This window comes from Agelaius phoeniceus, chromosome 8 (assembly GCF_051311805.1).
Source record: "Agelaius phoeniceus isolate bAgePho1 chromosome 8, bAgePho1.hap1, whole genome shotgun sequence".
Classification (NCBI taxonomy): Eukaryota; Metazoa; Chordata; class Aves; order Passeriformes; family Icteridae; genus Agelaius; species Agelaius phoeniceus.
In genome coordinates this window covers 11,346,659-11,374,001 of record NC_135272.1, presented here as the reverse complement: position 1 = coordinate 11,374,001, position 27,343 = coordinate 11,346,659, and the positions used below count along the sequence as shown (strand labels likewise).

Below are 27,343 nucleotides of genomic sequence, written 5' to 3'. Positions count from 1 at the left end.
AGATCCTGGCAGAAGAGGAGAAATTTGATGGACTGTTGGTTAGTCCAGTGTCATTGGAGAGGTGGCACCTTCACCCTCCAATCCACTGTCACTTTTGGAAAACTATAAATGTTAGAGTCAGAAAATAAATTTCCCTTTTCTTCACCTCGAGAGCAGCAGTGTGTGCGCTCGTGTTGTTTCGTGTCCTATAGTGACAGCCAGGGGCTGGCATCCACCATCCCCTGGGACTCAAACACCCCAGGGATGCTCCAGGGTGGAAAGGAGAGCCCATCACCAAGAGTCTGCTGGCACCAGGAGCACCCAGTGCTGGCCTGGAGCCTGCCCTGGGCTGGACCAGTGTTGAAGTTGCCAGCGAGGCATGAAAAAGCCGCATTTAAAGCAAAGCATGTTTTGTTTCACTCTCCTGCCTCTGAAAACAGAGATCAGCTTTATTCCAGGCAAATGCTCCTACGGGCAACTTTTTCTGACCCATTTCCAACCAGTTTCAGTGCTGTCACTCTCAATCTTGGGAGATGTTCCCAGGGTATCCGGCAGAAATTGCAGCACAGATTAAAAGAGATCAAAGCTTGAGACAGGCAGATGACTGAAGTGTTGTTTGGGGAGCATGTTTGGGGAAAGAGGCTGAAAAAGCTCCTGTCCCACAGGCATGGACCCCAAAACTGCACCTGGCCCTGCCACCCTGCCACTGTCCCCAAGATCACCCTCCTGCAAGACGTCACAGATGGAGGGCGGTGAGATGAAAGCCCCAAACTGGCCCTTTATGCACAATCTGCCAAGAATAATAACAATAATAACAAGAAAAAGCATGTGGAGCCAGTTAAGAGCTCAGAGCCCATCCACAGCTCCGGTCTCCCTCCTCTTTTCTATGCAACAGGTGATCTTGAGAAAATAAAATAATAGTAATAATCCGCTCCATTAGGATAAAACATTAAGGAAATTATTGAATGAGAGGCAGGAGAGGCAGCTGGAAAAGGAAGTTTAATGGCCATTACAGTTTAACCCACTTTCATTTCCAGAATAATGGAGCTGTGATGCACTATCCTACCCTCCTTTTCAACTTTCTTTAGAAACAAAAAAAAACCAAAAAAACCAACAACAACACAAACTCCAAACAAAACAAAACAAAAAAAAAAACAAAACAAAACAAAACAAAACAAAACAAAAAAAACCCCAAAAAAACAAAAAAAAAAAAATAAAGAAAGAGGAACCAAACTCAGTGATTCAGGAGACCAGCAGTCCTGCAGAGGTCAGGGGGCTGGCTGGCACCTTTCTGGACAGGGACTCTACAGCCAGGAAGTCAGAAAATCTTGCTAGGGCTGAAAACTGGCCCTGGATCATAGAAACCACAGAATCCTACAATGGTTTTGATTAGTATGGACCTTAAAATCACCTAATTCCAACGCCCTTGCCAAAAGCAGGGACGAGCTCTGTCCAACCTGGCCTTGAACACTTCCAGAGATGGGGCAGCCACAGCTTCTCCAGGCACCCTGTGCCAGGGCCTCAGCACTCACAGGGAAGAATTTCTTCCCACTATCTAATCTCTGTATCAGTCTGATTCCATCTCTACATGCCTCTGTATAAAGTGCCTGGCATAGTCATGCAGGATTTTTAGTGGCAAAGTGGGAGACTAATTCTGTATCATGCTCCAGTCCCTATGAGTTCCTGTGGTCCATAAATTAGTGGGGATTATCCCCATCCCCACCAGGGGTGGCCTCCTCTGTCATGGCTCTCCATCACCCTAGGGAAAGTCCATCTGCAGGTGGCATGACAAGCAGGTAGGAGGAATTCCAGGGCGTTCCTGGCTTTCCTTCACCCTCTGTATGCACATGAAATCCCCCAAACACCAGCAAGCTCTGCCATACACCTGTGCAGGTGAACAGGAGAGACCAAGCTGGAGCTCAAACCTGGTGGATGCTCATTTTTTTCAGGCAGTGGCCGTGGGTTCACAAAAGAGACTTGTTATTTCATTGAAAATGAGTTTCTTCTGCCCCAGTGGTCTGAGAGCTCAAATTATCCCTGAGAAAAGCAGCCTGTGGACTCTTGAGACTTCCAGAGGCTCTGAGAGGAGGATGAAAGCCAGAACTGAAGTCTCCCCTACCTACTTCCCATTGGAGAGGGTCAGACCACCACCTCATAGCCCCTTTTTTCCCTGCACAGGAGCACTGAAATCCCATTGTGCCCTATTCCCCCCAGCCCAGCATCCATGTGAGTGCTGGGAGAGGAGCCCTGTCTGGGATGGGTGTGGGAGTGCTCCTCACCCAGTCCACAAGCAGACCTTGGTCACGATGGATACAATCCCTCATTCACACCTGTCACAGACATCTTTTAGGAAAAATCTTTTCCTTAGGATTTTTTCCTCCTGAGAAGCTGAGAGGCCTCAGGAACAAAATGTAACCAATGGTTATCTGCTGCTGTGGAATGCAACAGGTGCATCTGGGATTGGTCTCATGTGGTTGTTTCTAATTAATGGCCAATCACAGTCAGCTGGCTCAGACTCTCTGTCCAAGACAGAGCCTCTGTTACCATTCTTTCTTTTTCTATTCTTAGCCAGCCTTCTGGGGAAATCCTTTCTTCTATTCTTTTAGTATAGTTTTAATATAATATATATAATAAAATAATAAATCAAGCCTTCTGAAACATGGAGTCATCCTCGTCTCTTCCCTCATCCTCAGACCCCTGTGAACACCGTCACTCACGCCTCTTCCCTTGGCAACCACACAGCAAAGAAAGAAAATCAGCCTTGAGAACCCCACGTGGTCCTGACTCCTGGCACAAAAGCCAGCCTCTGTTTGTCAGGAAGCAGGGATGCTGTCGGAGCAGAGCTGAGAGTGATGGGGAAAAAAGGGCAGAGGAGGACTCAAGCTGCATTTGCACATTTTGGGATGACAGCCGTGAGTTGCAGACATCCTTTTCATCAGCTCCATAACAAACCTTCAGCCAGGCACTTCTGCCTTGATCTTGGCTTACAGCAGTGCTCAAGAAGATCAAGACCACAGCAGGGCCAGCCTCTCCAGAGGTGATGCACCATCTCAGGAGCAGCTGGGAGCAGACAGGAAAACTGAGATAATGGTGCAAGATGTTTTGGGGAGTGGCTTTGCAAACAATTTTTTTTTCCCTCGGACTAATCAAGCACAAATGATGGAGGAGAAACCTGGCCTGGGGCTGCAATCTGGAAGAGCAATTGAAGCTCTTATTACGGTAGACACCACTGAACAGCCTGTTTGCAGCCTCTGCAACACATTGTCTCTGGCTAATTATCTTCCAGTGGCACAAAAATTGTAGGATTCTTCAAGTTTTTTCCAACACGACAAAAAAAAAAAACCCAAACAATCAACAAACGCAACACAGATCTTCCCCCAACCTACAGATCTCTCCTTTTTCTGCCTTCCCCTGTGTAGCTGGGTGGAGTATTGCTGTGTGACCCCCACACATGAAACCATGGCCAGGGGGCTGCCAGGCTGATAAAAGTGGTGGTGACAGTGCTGGTGGCACTGTGACACAGGCTGTGCGCCAGGGCAGAGGGCAGCAGGCACCCTGCACTGGCAAAGGGCTCCTGACGAGTCAGTGGGAATTAACCCTGGGTTAACGTGGCTGAGACCTTCAAAGCACAGAACCCCTGGGGATAAAGGCACCCCACAAATGTGTTTTCAAAGTGATGCAAACTAAGGGAGAGCTCTGAAGCAGCCTGTGAAGGCACTTAGCATTCAATACTCACAGAGATGCCCAGGGCAGGTGGACACATCCTAGGGCAGCTGGAGCCAGATGGGGAAATAAATTCCTTTTCAACAGTCACTATATTTTCTACAGGCTTCTGGACAGCTGAAGAGGGGCTGCATTCCCATCACATACTGTGGAAACCCAGGGCACTGGGAATATTTCCCTGTCTGCTCTGGGGTGCCCTGACCCCCAGGGCAGCACTGACTTTGACCCTTATCCATGGAGAAAGTTTCCTAAACTCCAGAATAGACTGGAATCCACAAAAGTGTGAAATAGATTATAGAGAGTAGTGTGGGTGTATCACTTGGTGAGAAATTTAGGTTTGGGGATTTTTAGTACGTTGTGGATGGAAATAAGATGGAGGGCACAGGGTGTCATCCTGGGGTTCTTCTTCATGCTTAGTCTTCTTCTTCTTCATGGGTTTGGGTGGCATTTTGTAATTGGGCAGAAAAGTCTGCACTGGGGGCTCTTTGGGATCAGTTATTGGGTTAAAAGGGAAAATAATCCAGGTGTCAGCTCTTAATAGGATAGATTAGTCTTAAAAGACCTTGTAACAAGAGATTGTTGGCCATTTTGTGCCTTGCTGCTAAACTTACAGCAGTGAGACTGTTTTACTGATAAAAAATAATAAACCCCTGAGTCCAAACATGAATTACTGTCTCAAGTGCCTTCAATCCAGACCCAGAGAAATCAACAACCAGTACCCCGGGAGCTGGGCCCCCCACAACCTACCATGACAGAGATGTGGAGGATCCTCAGCTCCTCCTCGGCCGACTCGGTCTGGGGCTCCTCGGTGGGGTCGAAGCCAGGCAGGTTGGGGGCCCCGTCCTGGTGGTGGATGTGGAAGAGCAAGGTGCCGTTCTCCAGCCACTGCTGCCGCCAGCGCACCAGGGGGATGTCATCCGTGTTGCCCGAGATCTCTGCAAGAGCAAAGCTGGTCAAAGGCAGGGTGTGGAGCAGAGGGTTCGTGGGAGATGCTCACCCCTTCCCAAAAAAATGGCTGGAGGGACCAAAGGATGCACAGCCTCTAGTCACTGGTGTTGGAATTCAGGACATCCCATTCTGAACCCCGGCCACGGGGGCTCAGAGACCTTGGCACAGAGCCCAAGACCCCTGTGACTTTGATTATGACCCATGGAAAAAATTACCAACCTTATATGAGGATCTGCAAGCCACAAAAGTCTAAGTAGAATAATAATTAGTTTGTCATGGGGTGAAAAATACATTTTTTGAGGTTTTTAGAAGAGGGGTTCAGGAGGCAAGATGGAGGAATCTGGGCGCATCCAGCCTTTCTCCTTCTTCTTCTTCTTGGCCTCCATCTTCTGCTGTGATGTTGGCACTTTCAGATTGGTTTAGAGTAGAAGCTCACTGATGGGTATTTGGAAGTTATTGTAAATATTGTACACATGGTGTTTACTATAAAAAGATAACACCACCCTGAGGGCAGGCAGAGTGCCTGTGTCTGACCTGCTGAACGGACCTTGGCAGGCCAGAGAAAGAATTTTATAGATAAGAAACAATAAACAACCTTGAGAGCAAGAATAGAAGAATTCTGACTCCTTCAACCACTGGGCTGCGAAAAGAGACTTTAACATATTTCAGGGTCACTGTGACCAGCAGAAGTCCTAAGAATTTCCTGCCAGCACCATGGATGCCCCTACATAAATCACAACCTGAAGGGCTAAAGGGGAGTAAAGCCATATATCTGGCTATAATCCAGATGTGGGCTCTCCAAAACTCCAGCTGTGGTGCAGGGAGATAGCACTGACTGACAGCAGTAACCCAGAAGTCTCCTTCCAGCTCTAGTTTGGGCAGGTTTCACCCACACAGCCTCAGACATTGGGAGCACAGGATACAGGACAACTTCCCAGCAGCATCATGGGATCACTGGGAGCACATCACAAATTATTGCAGACAAAATATTTACCGTCCTTTGTGAGCAGTGAAATGTGAACCTGAGGTTTTCAGTTTTCAAACATTTTCTACAGCTCTCCCCCCACGACTCAGCCCAGAGACCTGCAGAGGTGCCTGCAGCTTCTGCCCAAGAAACCCAATTTTCCCTAAGAACCCTTAATTCCAGAGTTTGGGGCAGTTGAGACACATGGACAAAGCTGGGCTGTCATGGAAGTAGAGGACACCAGGCAGGTACACCACACATGCTCCAGGACACTAAATGCCAAATCAAACCTAATTCACCTGGCTGGCTCTGAAATTTCAGGGACATCCTACAGCTGGGTCTCAGCCAAAGACAGGTAACACCAGCACCCTTCCCTAGGAGAAAGGGGCACTGTTTTAATCACTGTGTCCCCCTCAGACCAGATCACCTTGATCACCATCTCACACCACCTCGATCTCAGCCATCAGCTTGACATTTGCCTGTTAGCTATTTTTTGTGAAAATAGCAGATTTTGTTGGGGTGACCAGGAAAAACACGATCAGCTTCCCACTGAGGCACAGCTTTCCCTCCTGTATCTGCCCCATTGCTGGCAATGGGAGGGCACTCCTCTCACTTTGCAAATTATCATCTTTATTTTGCTTGTTTCACGCTGCCTTCAGATGAAAACTGGAATTCAATTACAGCGCCGAAAAACAACGTTTTAAATTTGCTGCTAATTAATTTCATTAGGCTGCCTTAAGTGAGCTGGCTGCCAGGGGAGGTGGGGGCAAAAATCTGCATGGGGAACCAGGTTCATCCTCCCAAACTGATTTGATTAATCAAAAGAACCATCAGCCCCGGCGAGTGAGCTGGCAGAGTGTTTGTGCTCAGCACGGGCTGTGTTTCTGGCGGGGATCAGAGCACTTGGAGTGTCCCCAGCACAGGGATGCTGAGCACCCCACCAGGCTGGGGGGAAGCAAAACCCAGAGTTAAGTCACCAGGAAGCCAGAAGCACTTTTGGAATTCCCCCTAACTGCTGAGCTGTGTGTTCAGGGACACAGATCCCCTTTGAAAAGCTGGTCCTGGGAGCCAGGAGGATTTGGAGCAGCAGATCTCCCCTTCTCCCACATGGTCTTTATTCATGGACTGAGAGGGGAAATCAAGCTTGCCTGCTTTCCCAGCTCCCCACGGCTTCTCAACTTCGTATGAACCAGCTCAAAAGGAGGAAAACACTCTCCCTGCACCTGCCTGCTAACGTGAAATTATGGGTAATTAAGGCAAGAACTTTCCCGCACAGCGGGAACTCAACATACTGACATTTGGAAAAAATGTAAATACCAGCATTTGCTCCATTGTAAAGAGTGAAAATAATAGATACTAAGTATGTGACATTGTGACATTTAGAAAGCTAGAGTAAGAGATGTTTTCCCCCTGATCTGACATATCACTGTAAAAGCAGCACCCTTCAGCTCATTAATATTTGAGAAGAAATCCTTGATGGAAGTTATTTAAATGATTAATAGATTATAGTAAATTTAAGCCTTAAAATAGGTTGTCATAATTTCAAATTTATTTAAACAGGCTTATTTTTTTAAAAGAAAAATATATTTCAATAAAAAATGGGTTTTTGTTTTAGAAGAGCACAATCCAGCCACAGAGCCTGAGCAGGTTTTCCTCTTTCACCAGACATCAGGATGTGACCCTGCAGCTGCATTGCACACAGGTCAGAAGTGCAAGAGACAAAGGAGAACACCCCAGAAATCAATTGCCATCACCCCAAACTGGGAGGCTATGGGCCCTCCACCACACTGCAGCACAAGGCTGCTCCACCACCACCTCTGCTCCTGCCCTGGCAGAGGCTCTCGAGGCACTGCCTGGGTGAGAGAGCTTCAGCCTTGGACCTTCTCCTCCTTTCCTCAAGTGTCTTAGCAACACGTCAGCTGCCTCTATCCTACTCCATTTCTCCATGAAAATTTTGCACATATGAATGTTTTCCTGCATCTGTGAAGCTCTCTTGGAGTTTGGCTTAAGCAAGACCAAGACAAGATCAAGACCAAGCTTCTTCCCTAACATAGCATCTCTTTACTCTCTCTTCTCCCAGTCCAACAGATTTCACTCTTCCCTTTGTCTTGCTCTCCAAGCAGACATCTCCCCACCTGGTGGGATGCTACAGTGACCCATGTAGCCAACTGGGATGATTTATCTGGATCTTGTAGGGTGTCAGCTCTGCTACAGAGCTGGCAGGTGCCAACCCTGCTGAGCAGTTTGTACACTGGGGCCAGGATGTCCCAGAGGAGGCAGAAAAGTGGGCAGAAAGGCAAAAAAAAAATGTGGAGGGAGAAGAAAATTTCAAGTTCAAAGTTTGAAAGATATTGATGAAAAGCCTGGTCCCTGTATGGCTTTCATTAAGGCCTTGGATAGGAAGCCATTAGCACTAGTATTAACTTCTTGCACCTCTGTTAAAAAATAGCCTGTCTGAGTCAGAGGTTAATAACAGTAGGAGGCCACTAATTAGGCTGTGCCACATTCACCTGGTATCAAACGTGGCCCAGGTCCTTCATATCTGCAGGAGCAGCAGCCTCCAAAGGCCCCAGCTGCTGCTTTTAACATCAGGGCCCTGGCTGCTCCCCTCCCAGACCATCTGCAGTGGGGACAGAAAGGTTCTACAGGAGCAATTTGAGGAGAGGACAAAAAACCAGACTGAAGGTGCTGGAGCTGTGTGGATTTATACCTGCTTTGTTCTTCATTATCCAAACAGCCTCATTTCCCTTGGGACAGCTGTCCCACACAAAGCAAACCCAGTCCTTCTGGAGGCAGCACCTCTGCATGTCCTGGTTTTGGGAGGCAGCACGTCTGTCACAGCCCAGTTCTGCACGTGAGCTGGTGCAACATCAGAACCATGGCCCATGAGCCTGGTGCTGACCTGGACCTCCTCCCATGTCCTCATCACCCCACTGAGACCTGGCATGGTGGCACACAAGGAGAGCAACTCGCCTTAAAAACTCACATCGGCATTTTGAGGGAAAAAACCACCCAGCAAAACAATTTTCCTCTCCATTTGGAAGCGTTTTGCGCTAATAGATGCCTCCAATAAGTCAAATGAACTCTGCCATAATGCTGGTCTCCACAGACCCATTTCAGAGAGCCAAGCCCAGATTTTGACTTGGACGTGTATTTCCTCGTTAACATTTAAACCTGCCTTATTTTCCAGCCAGAACCTGACTGTGGTTTAATTTAAGCTCCCCATTAGCTAAGGCTTTTGCTCCACACCTAAACCACACACATCCTTTAAAGGGCTTGAACTCAGCTAAATCAAGCCTTGCACTCCTCCCAGGGTCTCCAATGCCTGAAGTGACTCAGGGGACCTTCCCACCATGAGTCACTTGCTCTCTCTGCTGGGACCTCAGGCCTTGATTTCTATCAATTCACATGTCAAAAATGCTTATCTTGATACTTAACTCATTTATACTTCCAGGGTTTCAGTGACAGATAATTCATGGGATAATATCAATGTTTTTATGGACCTGCTTTAAAAATTCACATTCATCACTGACTATCCATATTTCATTTGCATTTTTTCCTGTCTCCAGTCTCAGGTAGCAAGACCAGCTCATTCTGCAGGTCATTCTGCCTTTTCAAGGCAATCCAGCTTTTCCATACCAGCAAACACAAACCTCAGTGTATATATTAAGAACCTGCTTCATGGGAGAGGGCCCCTGGGGGGAAAATCTCCAAAAGACTCATAGATATGGGAGAACATGAAGGTTTGAGGAAGAGGCAGTGCTGATCTCTCAGGTTAGGTCAGAGAGATCACCCCACCAGGATGCCTGTGCCTGAGGCTGGTACACGTGAAGCCATGAGGTGCCTGCCCCAGCCTGGCTGACAGCTAGCCAGGTTTCTCCTTGCAATGCAGGGTGCCTTTCCTTTTGGGAAGGTCACCAGGGAGTTACATTTCAAAGCCGTAGCCATGCTTTAGCCTTGAACTGGGATTTCTGTCCCAAATATGCCAGAGCCCGAACCCCTCCCTTCCTTCAACAACAAACCCTCCGTCACTCTGGGGGTGACACTGAGCTGTTTTTGAGCAGAGGACACTGATCCATCATTGGTGGGGCTGAGCTGACCAGGTTTGCTCTGCAGCTGCTGACTTTAGAAGCTGACAGCCCCCCCTGCCCTGCTCCTCCCCACCAGCCCAAGGACACACCTGGGCACCTTCCCCTCCAAGGTCATTGCTCCATCACGTTTCTCAATTCCAACCTAAAGCTGGGGGGAAAACCAAGCAGATTGGGACATTCACTGCTGTTTGATTTTCACTCCTATCTTGTTACTTTGCTCCCATCTGCCATAGCTGTGAACTGCAGAGGAAATGTGGGAAGAGAGGCAAATCCGCCTCCTGGTCCAACACTCGGGTGACACGGTCATGCTCAAAAGAACCCAAGTGCCCACCCACGACAGGGAGCAAAAGGAAAATAGAGAGAATGTGTGAAGACACTTCCAAGATGCCATGCTGCTATAAAAACCCCAGAAAGAACCACATCTGTAGTTGATATCTCACCCTGCAATGCTGTCACGTCACCTCTTCCAGAGGGAAAATCAGGTCTCCATGGAAAGGCTCCAAATGATGGAGATGCTCCCAGTCAGCCATGGAAAATTACCACCCTGGCTGAACTGTCTCCCAGTAAATCAGTGAGAAGGAGGGCACAAACCCCTGAGCTCAGCTGGTGCTCACCTACGAACTGCAGAACTGCACCAAGGAGTGGAGAATCACCAAGTGATTTTCACTATCACTCCAAAAGGCTGAGCAACTCAAAAAGAAAAACCTGCCAGAGGAAACCCCAATTTCTTACAAAAGCTGTTGTGCATCAAGAAAATAAAGACCAGTAAATTCTGCTTGTGCCCTGGATGCTTTGTTAGAGGAACCTGTAGGTGCATCAGTAAATACAGGTCACCCAACACTGCAAGCCAGTAGATAAGGGTGATCCTATTTGATAGACTCGTTTCAAAAAGTTCTTGTCAAAATCCACCCCCAAAGTTTCCCAAAGCACCAAAGTGGTGCTGGGATGAGAAGGAAAGTCATCTTGAAGCCCACCAGGTGGGGGAGGAGTAAGGGTTGAGCTCTCAGGATGAAAGGAGGTTACCAAGAAGCCCCACGGAGATCTCTGTCAGGACCTCGGCTGCTCAGAAACACTCTGGAAGGGGAGGAGGATGACAAAGTTGGTCACCAAGGCTAAATTTAGTCTTCTCAAAGCTGAAGCTGAGAAGTGCAGGAGGAAAGCGGGCAAGGAAGTGGGCAGGTGAAACTCAACCTTGGTGAGAGCAAGCTGATCTGGAATGCTGCAAGTGATATTCAGGTCAACCATCTCCAGAAGGAGGAGGCAAAGCTTGGAAGGTTTGGAGGAGGGGTACAAGGAAGATGAGATGTTGCAAATGGCTTTGTGAAGAGGAGAGACCAACTGTGTGAGGACTCCTCAGTAAAGGAACCAAACAACAGAGTGAGGACATGGTTAAAGCCTGTACAGCCATCAGGCCCGTGGAGCAGTGGGAAAGGCAATGGTTATTCACTATTTCTCACTTTGCAAGGATTGACACGTGTAAAAACCAACAAAAGGTTCTTTTTCATACACCATAAAGTATGAAAGCAGTGCAAAAGGTGCTGAATTCAGGGGAGACAGAGCCACCAGCAGCTATTGAGCCAGAGAGCCCAGAGGCACATCCTAGGTCAAGAAATCCCTGGGCAGCAGGGAGAGGATCATATATAGGTATCCTGCCGTTTTAACTTTTTTTTTTTCTCAGTTATCAGTACAGGCTGCAGATGCCAAGGGACAGCAACCCACCACCCCACGCTGCCCAGTCTCTTGGGGTTCCACAGTGACTGCAAAGCCAGCTTTGTGCTACCCAGGCCAGCATTCAAGGATGCCTCCCACATCCCCGTGCCCCTTTGGGAGTGGTTGAGACCCTCTGCTGCCCCAGGCACTCCTCAGGGGAGGAGGGGGTACCCCAGGGCAGCTCCCTCCTAGTGACAGAGGGGATCCTTTTAACACCCAGCCAGAAACTCCCCCTTTCCAAATCCCAGCCCTCCGTGCTGTCAGACCCTACAGCCCCAAGATAACTTGCCAAGATTCCCTGCAGCTTTACAAGCCAGCCAGCAATTTCCACAGGGAGGCAAAGGACTATTTATATTCATCAGGGGCTGGCAGGGAAGGTAATGTCTGGCCACTGCAGCCCATCTGCCAGGCACTTGGGAAACATCAGAGCATATCCTATAGGGGAGGTCAGGCAGTGGTGCTGGGACCAGCAAGGGGATGCTCCACAGGGATGACATGGGCTGCACATCAAGGGTGAACTCCAGCTCACTCCTACACACTCCTCTCTGTGAGTGCTCGTTGTGCCAAGGCTGAGAGGTCAGGAAAATGAGATGTTATTTTGGCATTTCTGTGCTCAGCACAGGGAACAAGCACAGCCACTTGTTCCTCATCTCCCCTGGGGGGAGAGCCACGACCTGTTGGTTTTCTGAGACGTGGGATGGCCCAAATAGGACCAAAACAACCTTGTCTGCTCTCCTGGGCACAGCAAGGCTGAGAGCTTTTCCAAGAGGTGATCCTCCTGGAGGGAACAATGCTGGGCTCAGAGGAAGGGATGGAGAAAGCAGGCATGGGCTGCAGCCTAACATCATAAACTCTTTGGTGCTTACATGATTTCAAGCTCCATTTTCAAGTTTGTGGGGAGGCTTTGAAAGATGGGAAAGGCAGAATAGAAAAGGAAATAAAAAAAAAAAAAAGGAAGAAAGATGTACAAAGGGGAAAAGTTAACCGTGCATCTCGAATTTATCACTCTTGAAAGAAGAGCTTGTCAAGATGGCCAGAGCCCAGCCAGTGCACAGCAATCGATGGGAAGACTTTTGGGTCAAGTCAAGCTTCTTTGAGATTTACAGGAACTGAATAGAGGCATAAATCTGTCAGTGCCTGATGAAAATGGAGGTAATTAAATTTGCAGGTGTATATAATTGTAATATTGATGATCTGTATAAATCAGAGGAGCCAGCAGAGGCACAAAGCACACCCTGGGCACAGAGGAGCAGTTTGCCCCCCTGCCTGGCCAGGAGACAGGGGCAACCACCTCACCCACACGGCTCTGCCCATCACCACAGCCTCCTCCTCCACAAGACACTGCCCCAAATTGCCCCCACAGGCAGCAAAAGCTGCAGGACCCTCCACCCCTTCCAGTTACCTGCAGCCCCATCCTGGCTACTACAAAATCTCCTGTGCCTGCAGGAGGGTGCAGGCAGGACCACAGGCATTGGGAAGCCTGACCATGGAGATCATGGGGGGCTCTTTGCAGCTGCTTTGAAGCTCTGAGCCCAGGTGCAAGTGGGGCACTGACTTGATCTTTTAGCAATGCTTCCTCTTTTTTTTTTTTTTTTTAATTTCTTTTAACCTTTGTTATTTTGGGAACTTTGAAGCCTAAGCTGCTCCGAGGCAGCTGCCTTTGTAGGAAGGACAGAAAGTGCAGAGTGGGGATTTGAAAGAGGGGGAGAAACAGGGAGGGGAGGAAATGGGGCTTCCCATCAGAAAGAGAGAGGGAGAGAGAAAGAAAGAAAGAAAGAGAGAGAAAGAGAGAGAGAGAAAGAGAGAGAGAGAAAGAAAGAGAAAGAAAGAAAGAGGAAGAAAGAAAGAGGAAGGAAGTGGCGGAAGGAAGTGGCGGAAGTGGCGGAAGTGGCGGAAGTGGCGGAAGTGGCGGAAGGAAGGAAGGAAGGAAGGAAGTGGCGGAAGTGGCGGAAGTGGCGGAAGTGGCGGAAGTGGCGGAAGGAAGGAAGGAAGGAAGGAAGGAAGGAAGGAAGGAAGGAAGGAAGGAAGGAAGGAAGGAAGGAAGGAAGGAAGGAAGGAAGGAAGGAAGGAAGGAAGGAAGGAAGGAAGGAAGGAAGGACCTTTCCCAGAGGTCTGCAACAGCTCCTCTGCAGTTTCTCCCACATCCCAACAAACCAAACAAAGCAGCTGGGGCTCTGTGGGAAATCTGGATGCAAAATGACCATGGTCCCTTCCACTTCTCCAACACTGAACCAGAGAAACCTCAAAGGCCTTTGCAGACCTGCACACCAACCTTGTCCCCTGCCCCAGTGTGACATCCCTGAGCCCCCAGGGTGGGTGCAGAGATCCCCTCCAGCCACCACAGCCCATGGGGATGCCATGGGGACCCCATCAGTGCCATGGGGATTCCCTTCTCCCTGCAGTGCCACCAGGGGCAGGAGCACCAGGGAAGGCTTTCCTGTCACCTTCACCAGCCAAGGCTCCCGGGGTCTCTGTGGTCAGGATGACCCCCAGATGTGTCAGAGAGTCTCTTTTCCCAGCCTGGCAGCTGAGGAAGGAGTCAGGATTCCTCTGTTCTGGTTTTCAGGGTTGTTTATTTTCTCTTATCTATAACATTCTTTCTCTGACCTGTTGAGATCTGTCCAGCAGGTTGGGTTGTGGCACAGTGCCTGCCCTTGGGGTGGTGTTAGCTTTTTATACTAAAAACTAGGTGTACTTTATTTACAGTAATTTCCCAATACCTATCACCTATGTTAGACAGTCTGTCTCTACCCTAAACCAATCCAAAAGTGTCACCATCACCCAGATGATGAAGGCTAGGAAGGAGAAAGAAGAAAGACAAAGCACATCCAAATTCTTCCATCTTGGGACCCCGAGCCCCCATTCTAAAAACCCCAAAATTCTACTCTTCTATCTTGTAATAAACTATCATTTTACTTTCGTGGCTTGTGAATCCTCACACAAAGTTAGTAATTGTTTTTTCCAAGGGCTAAAATCAAAGGCCCAGGTGTTTCTGACTCCATGCCAAGGTCTCTGAGCCCCCTGCCAGGGTCTGGAATCCTCCAGGGCAGCCAGAGGAATGTCCTGGGTTCCAAAAAGGCCCTTCCCACATGCACAGGACGACTTGGCATCCCGAGCTGAGCTCCACAAACGTGCTGCAACTGGATAATTAAAAATTAAGGAAGAGTTTCTGCATTGCAGTCCCAATTATGTAACTCTGCTCTTGGGTTTCAGCACCCATCAGCCCTGGTGCCCTCACACAGCCCTGCCTGTATTCACCTGCCTGTCTTTCTGTCTTTCCAGGCAGAGCTCACACCCCTGGCATTGGGGAATCCCAATGTCACAACCACAGGCAGAAAGTTCCCTTGCATTTTACGTGGGGAAAAAAAAAGGAAGGAAAATCTATTTCATGCTTTTGGTCCAGTGCTGAAATTGGAGATGGGCAGAACAAAGGGGATGGAGTCAGGGTGCTTCAGCCCAGCCAAGCACAGAAGAGCTGCCCTAGCCAGGACAGCACTTTTTCATACTTCATGGTGTATGAAAAAGAACCTTTTGTTGGCTTTTACACGTGTAAATCCTTGCAAAGTGAGAAATAGTGAATAACCATGGTCATGACCAGGGAGATTCTAAGCCAGGGGCTGCTGTCTCTTGCCCCTGCACCAGGGAAGCAGGAGCTCATTTTAGCAAACAAAACCCAATCAAGATGAGGAGCCAGCTGCATTTTCAGTATCTCAAGAGCAAAGAGCCCTGATGGACTCTGAGCACCAGTAAGTGCAAACTCCTGCGTTTGCAGCCACATCTTTGCCTTAACCCTGCCAGCTCTGGCTGCTGCTGAGTCCAGGGCTCATCCTGCCCCTTCCTCCTGCTGTTTCCTCCTCCCTTTCTTGGCATCTCCTCCCTTTCTTGGCCAGAAACCCACTGACTACCCAGCCATGTCTCTGGCAGTGCCATTCCCAGGCCCTGGATGCTGCCACCTGGTGTGAAACCAGCCATTAATTCCTGCTGGGATTCCCTCCAAAGGTCACTTCACCAGGCTCTGTGTGCAATGGCTTCAAGAATCCACCAGAGATGCTGTGGCTCACACCCACAGCAAGGGGCTCTGCCATCACTGCTCCTAATGCCTCTGGGCTTCTGTGTGGCTCCTGCAGTTCTTTGCCACCTCATGGTCCTTCCTTTCCTGCCTGCCACTCTAGGACATGAAACAGAAAGACACAGACATTGGATTTTTTAAGGCAAAAAAAAAAGAGCTTTCATTTTTCTGACTCTAACATTTATATATTTCCAAAAGTAACAGTGGATTGGAGGGTGACAGTGCCACCTCTCCAATGACACTAAACAAACCAACAGTCTATCAAATTTTTCTTTCTCTATAAAAGAATGCAAAACAATAAGTTACTTACATAAAGTATATAAGAAAGTTTGTTATAAAAATTTAAACATCAGAAGGCTTAAAAAATCTTAAAAAATCAGGGTGACACCTGCCCTCCCTCCATTACCCTGATACCTCCCTATTGTTGGCACTGTGGTTTCACATCCACACTGCCTTCCACCCCCAGCATGTGAAAGCTGGGAAAACCCAGCCCTGAGCTGCAATTGCAAGGGGGTCAGGCCCACCCCAACACTTCCCAGGAATTTCCACACCCCCCCCTCAGCCCCCAGCCCCAGCTGCAGTTTGTGCCCCAGCATGGATGGACCGTGGGGGCATGCTGGGGCTCAGGCTGAGTCCTCCAGGGTTAACCAGAGATGTGCCTTACTCTGCAAGCACAAAAAGGCAGAAAGGTGGCAATAAAAGCTGTGGAAGCCAGCCCAAGCCCAAGGCTGGCTCCCCTCCCACCATCCATGAGTTATTTCTCCTGCCCACCAAGCCTGAGCACACCACCACCATGGCACACCCAGGAGAGAGCAGCTCCTGCTGAAACACGAATAAAACTGGTTTCCTTTTTCCCTGGAAGGATGTTTCAGGCTCTGCCTTGCTGGCAGGTGCTTGGGCACACATCTCAGGCCACTGAAGCTGCACCTTGGCATGGGCTGGGCTGAGATCCTTGCAGACATTTAGAATTCCCCCCAGACATGCCATGTCTGCAAAGACAAACCCCTGGCTTGCAGGAAAGCCAAGGAGCTCCACAGCAGCATGACAGCTCTCCATTCCCCTCACTGCTCCTCTGCAGAGCTCTCCCAAAGAGGCAAAAAACACAAAGAGCCCAGCTATTTCTGGCTCAGCAATTCAGGAGAGGCTGGGAGGGGCAGCACTGGGGTGGCAGAGCAGCTCTGCCCTGGCACAGCCACACTGGGAAAGCAGAGTCTGGGGGAGCCTGGGGCCAGCCCAGGGCAGTGGCAGGCACAGCAGCCTCTCCTCAGTGCAAACAGGAGATCTCCCAGAGGCTGCAGACACTGGGGACATCATTAGGGCAGCAAATGGGCCGAGAGCACAGCAGCAATTTGCAGACCCTGCAGCCACTGCTGCACAGTAGAGGCTGGCAGGAAAATTTGGGAGTGGGATGTCTCCCCTGCCAAGCATCCCCCTTCCCTACCAAGGCCAGCCTGACCCACACAGGAGCCTCCCTGCCACGTTATGCCCCTCTTGCACTGCCTCCTCCTGCCACCCTCACGAGGACAAGCCCCCCCAACCCATGCTGAGCCACCCATCCCCATGCTGGAGCCACAACCTGAGCTGCTTTTCTGTATCCTCACCCTCCTGCAGTGCCCTGAGCCCTCCACTCACCCATCCCCTCCCAAACACTCCATGCATGGACCTAGAAAGGGACTTCCCATCCTTTCAGCCCTGCTCCTTGCTCTGTGCTGGAGCAGCCCCATGGGAGGAGGGTGTTTGGGGGCACAGGAAGCTCCTGGTGCCTGCCAGCCAGGGAAGCTGGCTCCCAGCACGGTACCCTCGCTCTCTCACTCCCCTTGGGATGCCAAATTAATTGCCTTGTCTCCTGGAGCTTTTAGCTGGAACAAATAAAAGAAAAAGGGGGGTTGCCAAAACCCATAATAAGGTCTACAGTTCCTCTGAGCTACAAGGGCTGCTTTAAATTTCGGGTTTTTTTCTTTTTTTGCCTTTTTTTTTTATTTGAAGGAGGTTTCCATGGCAACTGTCTCCCATCACAGAGGAGCCTGTCCTGGGGATATTTCGGGGTTGCTGATATCTGCCTTCCCTTCCCAGGCAGGCACTGTGTTGTGACGGGGACATGGCAGCTGGGGGCTTTGGCAGAGGAGGAGGGCAGGGATGCAGGAAAAGGAGGAAAAGGAGGAAAAGGAGGAAAAGGAGGAAAAGGAGGAAAAGGAGGTGCCTCTCCCAAAAAAAACAAGGCCAGGGTCCTGCCTGCACACATCAGGCAGGCCTCCATCCCAACCAAAGGGCTCTGGCAAACAGGCTGTGGTTTTTCTTGGACCACTGGCCTGATTTGGGAAGCACTCCTAAGGCAATACAGCCCCCACTGGGCCAGGCAGATGGGCCATGTCCAGCTGAGAGCACTGGCACCCTCTGCCACCTTCACCTGCCCTTCATCCATCTCCATCCCTTCTCCACCCCTTCATCCTTAGGAAAGAATTGTTCCCTGTGAGGATGATGAGGCCCTGGCACAGGGTGCCCAGGGCAGCTGTGGCTGCCCCTGGATCCCTGGAAGTGCCCAAGGCCAGGCTGGATGGGGCTGGGAGCAGCCTGAGCTGATGGAAGGTGACCCTGCTCATGGAAGGATGTGGAAGGAGATGAGCATTAAGGTCCCTTCCAACCCAAACCATTCTACAGTTCTGGGATTCTCCCATTTGTCTCCTCCACCAGGTTGGATTGGAGCTGGATCAGCTCCCTGCAGGAGCAGAGCCAGCTCTGTGCATCCCCCCAGCTGCTTGCTCTGCTGTGCTCGTTAGTCATCCTAATTACTGAGAAGCCTCAGAGCTGGCCACAAAAGGGGCTCTGTCCCCTCTCACCTTGGGGCTGCAGACCCCAAACCTCTGTGACCCATGAGCCACCACCAGCTAGAGGGTCCCTCAAGAACCCCTTACTTCCCTTTCATTATAAATGTTTTAAAAAGTGCCTGCCCACCTCCCTGTGGATCTCAGGCTCTGCAGCAGGAACCATGGAGGGAACAGACTCAGCCTTCCTCAGCCCATCACCAGCAAAGCAGACCCCACAGCAAAGCCAGGTGTGGGGTCAGCTTAACCAATCCCACAGCACCAGCTCAGCATCCATGCCAAGGATGGATGATCCTGCTGCAGGGCAGGAAAGCAGGACCAGAAACACCAGCACAGCCCATGGGAGCAGGGTGTGATCACCGCTGGGTGAATTCTCAGCAAAAAGCTGGAGTGGGACAGCCAGAACCTGGCAATCCAAAAACTTCCCTTATCTACTCAAATCCCCCAGCTGCTGTTTGGGGTGAGCCACCAGCCACAGCTGCAGAGATGCCAGAGCCCAGCAATTTGGAAGCAAAAAGGACAAGCAGTCCTAAATGACAGAGCTGTCATCATCCAGGCACTGCCTTAATCCCACCAGGCAAAAATTCCTTCATTTGAAGGACTGCTCTGCAGCAAGGCTCCAAGAGAGATGATTTCAGTCTCTGTTTAGCTGGCTAAATGACCATGAAAAAAATAAAACATAATAGGATATAAAATTAAACGGAATGAAACAAAATAAAATAGCAAGGAAGAGCAGAAAGTAAAGTAAAATAAAGTAAAATAAAATAAAATAATAAAAAAATAAAATAGCAAAATAAAATAAAATAAAATAGTAATAGTAATAAAATAAAATAGTAATAAAATAAAATAGTAAATAAAATAGTAAATAAAAAATAAAATAAAATAAATAAAATAGTAATAAAATAAAATAAAATATAATAGTAAATAAAAAATAAAATAAAATAAAATAAAATAAAATAAAATAAAATAAGGTATAGGATGCAGCCCAGGAGCAAATGCCCCTGGCACATGGAGACGAGGGCAGAGTTGAGGCAGTGGCATCAGTGTGGCTGCCCAAGGGTCCCCTCCAGCAGTGGAACCACAGCCAATTCCAGGGGTGTAAAACCCACCAGATATCTTTGTGGGGCTTTGAGGAGTGCCCACATGGGCAGCCCAGCCCCCAAAACAGGGACAGGTCTCAGGGCAGGAACAGGACCAAGCCTGAGCATCCCTGCCTGGACATGAGTTGAGACATTCAGGAAGGGAGACAAAACAGGGGCCAGGAGCCCTGCAGCCCCCTGGCTGAGTGCTGGTTCCCAGCCAGACCCTGCCACCCCCCTGGAAAGGCCAAGCAGCCCCACATCCCACTCCCTGCTCTGCTTTCTGGGTCAGTGAGATCCCCTCCCAGCCCCGCTGCAGCCAGCTGGATGCACGGTTGCTGTGGCAACGGGTTCCCAGAGACCAAATCCTTATTTCTTACTTTTTCTTCCCTTGGTTAAGGGAAAAAAAAAAATATACAAGAGGCCCTGTATATCCCCTGTGGCACCGAAAGATCCGTGCCCAGCAAGAGAGCAGGCGTGCCCTGGGCACAGCATGGGGACAAGGTGTCCGTGAGGATGGGGACGTGCACACTGTGCCTCCCTCCCGAGCCCCCATCGCCCCCAGGCTGGCCATGGGCACTCCCTGCTCCTCCCTGGCATGCTGTCAGCTTTCCTGCAGTGTTTTCCACCCTGCCACGAGGTTTTAAGGGCTGCCCCTACTCACAGCTGAGGTTGGTGCTGGGCCCCATGGCTGGAAGAGGGAGTGTGCATGTTACCAGGCACAGGCTGTGCTCCAGTGGCTTTGAGCAGCTCACCCCACTCCAGGCTCTGGAGCCCCAGGAAAAGGGATGTGGTCACACTGCATGGCCAAGAGGAGGGGTCCCACCAGCAGTTCTCACCCAATTATTAGATGAGCTATTAGCTATTGCTATTAGACAAGCTATTAGTCCTGCCCCACCAGGGGCTCCAGGGCAGGGACAGGGGAGGATGTGTCCCCTTCATCAATCCCTCTCCACTTTGCTGGAAGCTCTGGAAGCCCCCAAGCCTTGGGGACAAACATCTCACCCAGCAGACCAGACAGCCAGCAGCACTCTGGGTGCTACATCAATGTTCCACCAGCAGCAGCACCCATTCCATGAGGAGGTATAGCAAGAACCTGGCACTCCTGGATTTTCAGCAGGCACACACCCCCAGCATCCATCCCAAATTCATGGAGAGAGGGGTTCAGACCCCAGCCAGCTCAGCTGGAAGGAATTCAGTGAATCCCACTGCCAGGATGGTGTTGCTAAGGGGCAGGAGGGCAGCTGAGATGGGGTGTTTTGGGCTTCCTTCCCCACCACAGCTGCTGGGACCTCCTGAGGCGAGTCCCCTGCTGCCCTCCAAGCCAGCCAGCAGCAGATGACAGCAGCTGTCCTCTCTCTGGGCCTGGCAGAGCACAGATCACACCCGCGGGTTTCAGAGCATGAGACAGTGCCCAGGATCAAAGCCAAGTCCAATTAATGGCTCACAATCTTATTAGAGAAATTATTGCAGGATCTTGAGTAAAAGTCCGATATATCCACTCCATTCCATTAGTCAGGCTCATTTAGTAATTCAATCAATCTAAGCAAGGCAATTGAGCTCCCCTGGTATCATTTAACTTGGTTATTCTCTAGGTACTTAAGAATTTCTTAATATTTGCTTCATTATTTCACCATAACACCCATTCCCAGGTGCAGGGTTCAGGCTGTGGGCCCCGTGGTGGAGGCAGCCCTGCTGCAGCCCTCTGCCATGCTCTGCTCTCGTGAGATGGTGGCATATGATGGAAAGGGGGTGATGCCCCTGGGAATCGAGTCAAGCCAGGGAATGGCACCACAACACCCCAAGAACTGCTTCCCAGTTGGGACCAAAGAGCTGCCCTGTGTGCCAACAGCTTTGGGACCCCCAGCCAGCATCCAGGTGCAGGTGAGAGGAGCTAAACTCAAGAGGATGCTCTGCTCACCTGACATGGAACTGGAAAAAAGTATGGGATAACACAACCCTGCAGCTCCTTGGCTCCTGCTCCCTTCTCCAGGGCCTTTTAGGAGCTGGGGGTGGAGGGCAGAGTGGGAGGGCACAATCTGCAGCAGACACAGCAGCAGGGAGGTGTGTGGGACGAGGATGAGAGCTGGCAGGTGTCACATCTGGCCAGAGCCGGGGCGGGCGGGCGCTCCGGTGGCTGTCACCCCCATTAGCAGCAGCCTCATCCCTCCCTGATCTGTTTCCCATCCCTGCAAACCCCCCCCCAAATCCTGTTATTAACCCAGGGAAGTCAGGGCCAGAGCCTCCAGCAGTAGAGCCAAGAGCTTAGCTAGGATTTAACAAAAAAAAAAAATTGATTAGATATTTCGGGGAGATATTCAAGAGCAGTTAAATATGCCCAGCTCATCGGTGCCTTTGAAAAATCTCACCCCTCTAAAAAATTAGAATTGATTTTGTATTTAAAAAGGAATCTATTTAATTTAAAAGTAAGATAATTTGAAATCATGACAGCTTGTATTAAGGCTGGAGTTTATGATAATCTATTAAAGTCATTGAAGTTAAGAACCATCTCCCATCCTCTGCTGGCTGAGGCTCCCGGGAGGGCAGTGGGGAGTGGGAAGTGGGGAGGTGAGGGGCTGCACTGCCCTAATTCAGAGCAAACCAACTGGGCTGGAAACCTGGAGAGGCAGAAATACCTCCTTCAGCTCCTCTGCACTCAGGGGGAAAAAGCCAGCATGCAAAAACCACCCAGTATTTCAAGATCTTGAAATATCTGGCACCCAGAAAGCACGAGTTCAACCTGTCAGCTCTGCTTTCTCATTTCTCAAGTCGATTTTACACTCAAAAAGGTATTTCAAGACTTTACTTTTCAAACATTTATTGCATTACAAAGAAGGCAAAGGAGTCAAAGACTCCTTCTTTGGCGCGGTTTTTAATTGCATCACAAATCTCTGTCGACCCCAAGGGGCTGAGGGAAGCCAGGATGCTCATAAATACCCCTCTTGCTACTTTATAACCTGCAAAGGATGGGGCCCAAAAAATTAGCAGCCTGCAGGAGTGTGAATCCAGTTAATGACATATCAAATGTGGCTGGATGCTGCCGAGCCAAGCAGCGAGGGAGAGGGGGGTGTGAAGGGGAGCGGACAGGGAATATTGAGCTGCAAATTAGCATTTCTTAATGGCACCAACCAGCAAAATGCTTCCTCCCTTCAGGAAAAAAATACAACTAATGCAACAAACAGAAAATGAAATGAAAGGCAGCCATTCCAAATGAAGGTTTGCTTGATTGAAAGCAGGATGAAAGCAGGATGAAAGCAGGTGGTTTTAAATGTGGGCAGCCCTGTGCGCAGCAAGCGGCCTCAGCCCAGCTCCCACACCCTCAGCACTTCCCAAAAACTCAGGAGCTGGGGGAAAACCCTACAGTAAAATGGGGAGATGGTGTTGGAGTCCCTTTGGGGATAAAGATGTAACCCAGTGTGGGGTTTATTGGTGAGAGCCCTGAGCTCTCAGGCAGGCAGTGAGGCAGCACGTGCGCAATTAAAACTCGCTCCACTCATTAGCAAAAAGAGCTGCAAAGCAGGGGAAGGCCTTGTCCAAGCACCTCACAGAAGTCATAACCCCACAGACAGCCCATCTGCTTTTGGAGGAACAGAGAAGCAGAGAGCAGGCCCCCAAATTTGGGAGATCTGAGCACCAAAGCACTCACAGCTGTCTTGGGCAGTGGGATGGACACAGCAGGGAGGGTGAGACCCAAAAAAGTGCATGGAAAGCAGGCAGCAAGCCTCCTGTGTAAAGGTAAATATAAAGCTCATCATTAATTTATGTCACCAGAGCTCCCCATCAGGGCTATCAGGGGTCAGGAGTCACAGCCATTTTTGGCATGCCCAGTTCAACAGCTCCCCCCAGCACCTCAGCTCTAGCAAGCACCATTTGTGGCTCTCCAGAGATCCCAGCACATCTTTAGTTGGGAGAAAAGTCCATGCATCCATCAGTGGGAGGTTCCCTGGTTTGGCCATGGTGGCAGGGAGGTGTCACCAAGGCAGGGGAACCACACATGGCAGTGTTCATGAAAACCAGCCAAGCTCAAAAGCCCCCAAACTATTTAGGAAGAATTTGAGGGGGACACCAGGACAAGAAGCAGATGATATCCCACTATCCTTGGGCTCCCTGATCCAGACCCTTTCTCAGATGCTCCCCTCACTCATCCCCCTACTGTAGCCACTTTCCTGCATGCTCACACCCTCTTTGAGGGGAAACTGAGGCATGGAGAGACCCCCCCCCCCCCGCCCCCACAAAGGGAGCTGACACAGAGCCCACATGGCAGAGACAATGGTGCTTCCAGCCCAAAGCCAGGCCCTTTCTGCCCAGGGGCAGCACCTGGGTCTGCTCCAAGCCCATCAGCCAGGGTGGTAGCTCACCTTCCCTTGGGAGCCCCTGCCCTGGGCACACGCCTGAGATCTGGAAACCACCAGAACAGAAGCAGCAGCTGCCCCTGGTTCAGACACTGACCCAGACCAGGCTCAGGAGTCTGTGGGGATCATCCCCCACTCCAAGACATTATTTATTGCACATTCAAACTCAGCGAGGTGGGTGCAATTAAGGGGTCTGGTTTTTGCCAGGGATGGTGCAAGAAGCACTGTGTGAAGCCCCATTTCTGGGAAGATGCTCAAACACACCCTCCAGTCCCTGCACAAGGGCCTGTGAAAACACAAACAGCCACTCACACCAGCTCCAGGCATCAACCTGACATAGCCATGTCCCAGCAAGTGAGCAGCGTGTGCAGTGACAGCACTGATGCTCTTGAGTTTTTTGGGATGGGGAACCTCCAAATCCAGAGGTTGCAGCCTCTGAGTTGCCAAGCCTGGGTCTTGCAAGACTTCTGTGCATTTCAGAGCTTCTGCCATGCAAAAGCAGTGTCCAGGCTAATAGTGGTGCTAGTAGTAGTAATAACAATAATAACAATAAAAATAATAATAATAAAAACAACAACCCCACACAGTAAAGCAGCACAAAACAGTGATACCCACAGATGGCAAAGTGGCCATGCCAGCTTCAAGGCAAGCCCTTGTGTCACAGGGAGAGGTAACATGGCATTTCCCAGAAGTCACCAAGCCAAACCCCTGGCAAAGAGGGGTCCCACGAGGTGCCAGCCCAGTCCCAGTCCCAGTCCCAGTCCCAGTCCCAGTCCCAGTCCCAGTCCCAGTCCCAGTCCCCCCCTCTTGCCAGCCCACCCCCAGCATTCCAGGCAGGAAGACCTGAACTGGGATCACCTCTGTGTCCCCACAGCCCAAACCCCTGCATGCTGGGGGGTTGGCACAGCACCATGCACAGCCATGTTTTTGGGGGATCAATGTCCCAAGCAGCAATGCCCCAGAGAGCCTGGCCAGCACCAGGACACCAGGCTGCACTGGCACAGGGCTCATCACCCTTGTATTTGTCTGGCAGCAGAGATCAGAAGGATGCAAAAGCAAACCCCTGCCAGGCATCCTCAGTGCAGCAGGGGCTGCCAGGGCAGGCAGCCTCTTTCCTGCACTGCCCAGTGTGTGGCACCTCACAGATTTGAAAAACCCCTGAGGAAAACCCCACAGCACAGGCTGGGGTCATGCCCAGGAAGCTCCTCCTGATCCCCACCCAGGTGCTCCCTGCTGGCTGCACTGAGCTCCCAGGGCCCACCGGGGTCTGGCCTCACAGGATCGGGTCTGAGGGGGGCAGAGGACGAGCGCTCAGGTGGCCTTTGGGGCACCAAGGTGGCCTTTGGGGCACCAAGGTGGCCTTTGGGGCTGGCGGCCGTGCGTCCCCTGCATCCGCAGCAGCGCTGCTGCCTTGTTGCCACAGCAACGCTCTGGGCCTCGCTGCAGCTTCCCGCAGCATCCCAGGGCTTGGGCTGGGATACAGGGGACAGCACAGCCCAGTGATCCTGCCACACAGCCCCTGCAGCCCGGCAGAACAGCCCTGGCTGTCCCCACACAGCCTCCCCACAGCACCAGCGGCCCCACGGCTGTCTCTGCCTCTCTCCCGGGAGAAGGGGGGTGCCCACACAGCAGCCACTGCTGCCCCAAGCCCACCCAGCAACCAGGACTGGGGGGTCTTAGCACATGGAGGGGTCCACAGGGCATGGAAGTGATGAGTTGCTGGGAAAAAAACCCAGTCTGGGGTCACCACTGTACACAAAGGTGGTACAGCGGGGCAATGTCACATCAAGCAACACACCCGGACCTCATTTTTGGGCCAGCTTCCAAACAAGGGTGGCATTTTAAAAACTTCACGGGACACCCAAGGTGCAGCTGGAGAAGCAACAGATGGACAAGGCTTGCAGGAGGTGACACAGCCACTCTGGGGCTGCTAGGAAAGTGATGGTGGCAATGGCAAGGGCAGGATGTTATGTGTGGGCAAGGAAGGGACATTCTGCACCAATGTCACCAAAAATGAAATGTCTCAGGGTGGTGAGGAGGGATGCAGGTCCCTGCACACAAGGAAGGGGTGGAGGCCTCGCTCTGCATAAACAAAGGAGGAAATTGTTTGGCTTTTTTTGGGCTTAAGCAGCCCATGAGATCAGGGCAGATAAGCCTCACCCAGTGGATGAAGGGCAGGTGGGAACCATCCAGACCATGTGAATAGGCCAGAGCCTAAACCTGGGGGCAGAAGCACCGGGGGCTGCACGCACAGGCCGAGTGGGATACACTGAGCAGCAGAGTATTTTTCCATCAGGCTGCAGGGAAGGTGACTCCGCTCAGGGGCAGACAAAGCAGAAACCCTCACTCCCAGACTGCGGGCCTCCTGCCAGCACAGCCGCCGGTGGCCATCGATCGAGCCGGGGACGAGCCCCGCGGGTGACAACCTGGGCACGCAGCGAGCCCGCGATGCTGCGGCGGGGGGTACCGGTGTACCGGCCCCGGGGTGAGCCAGCCCCGGGGCTGGGCCGAGCTGCTGCAGCGGGGGGTACCGGCCCCGGGGCCGAGCCGCCGCAGGGCGCCCGCCCGCCGGTGCGGCAGGGAGGAGCCCGGCCACGGCCGGGGATGCTCGGGGCCCCGCCGCCGGGGATGCTCGGGGCCCCGCCGCGCTCCCGCAGGCTCACCCAGCACGAAGTAAGGCAGCTCCGTGTTCTCCAGGTCGTCCACCACCACCATCTCGCCGGGGAAATCGTTGCGGACCGAGAAGAGCAGCTTGGGCTCGGCGGCCGAGGGGCCGTGCATGATGCTGAGGTCGTTCTCCCGCAGGAAGGGCAGCGCCGACACCGTGATGCTCTTCAGCTTGCACTCCAGCTCCTTGGCCGCCGCCTCCGCCGCCGCCTCGGCGGGGCCGCTGCCCGCGGCCAGGCAGCAGCCGGCCAGCAGCGAGCACAGCCCGGCCAAAGCCATCTTGGAGCCCCGCGCCGCGCTCCCGGCGCCGGGCGGGAGGCGGCGGCGAGGGGCGGGCACCGCGCACCGGCGCCTCCCCGTGCGGCGCGGCTCGGCACGGCTCGGCTGCTCCGGGCCCCCGCCTCTCCCTTCCGCATCTTCGCCCGTTTGCCTCCCCATCCCCTGGGAGAGCGGGAGAAGCGCGGAGCGATGCGGTGGCGGGAGGGATGCGGGGCTGCCCGGCCTCCTTCTGCACTAGCATGCGGGTACCACCCCCGCTGCACTGGGTGTACTGCAGAACTCCAAAACCCCGCAGCTCCAAAACCCCGCACCTCCAAAATCCCGCACCTCCAAAACCCCGCACCTCCAAAATCCCGCACCTCCAAAACCCCGCACCTCCAAAATCCCACACCTCCAAAACCCCACACCGCCAAAGCCCCACACCTCCAAAGCCCCACACCTCCAAAATCCCGCACCTCCAAAATCCCAGGCTCCAGAAATCCCCGGGGAAATCCCAGGGTTCCAAAACCTCACGAGGTATTATGGAGCCCAAAGCCCCAGAAGAAGTCACAGACCTCCAAATCCCTCAAGCCCACATGAAATATATATCATTTAGATATCATTGTCTGTATGTGTGCATGTGTGTACACACATATATATATATATGTAAATGTATGTGTA

The 27,343-nt window shown here is 51.4% G+C and overlaps 1 protein-coding gene across 4 annotated transcripts in view; it reads right to left on the bottom strand.

The window, feature by feature from the left end:
• ASTN1 (astrotactin 1) overlaps window positions 1-26,796 on the bottom strand; it is a 69,783-nt gene extending 42,987 nt beyond the window's left edge. The window contains exons 1-2 of one of the 4 annotated variants that reach the window (XM_077182008.1): window positions 26,401-26,796; window positions 4,450-4,637 (exon numbers count right to left, since the gene is read on the bottom strand). In XM_077182008.1, the coding sequence (XP_077038123.1) occupies window positions 4,450-4,637; window positions 26,401-26,683 (471 nt within the window). In that variant the 5' untranslated portion in view covers window positions 26,684-26,796. The remainder of the gene's footprint in view (window positions 1-4,449; window positions 4,638-26,400) is intronic. The other 3 variants (XM_077182009.1, XM_077182006.1, XM_077182007.1) reach the window with 3 other exon arrangements.
• Window positions 26,797-27,343: the final 547 nt, after the last annotated feature.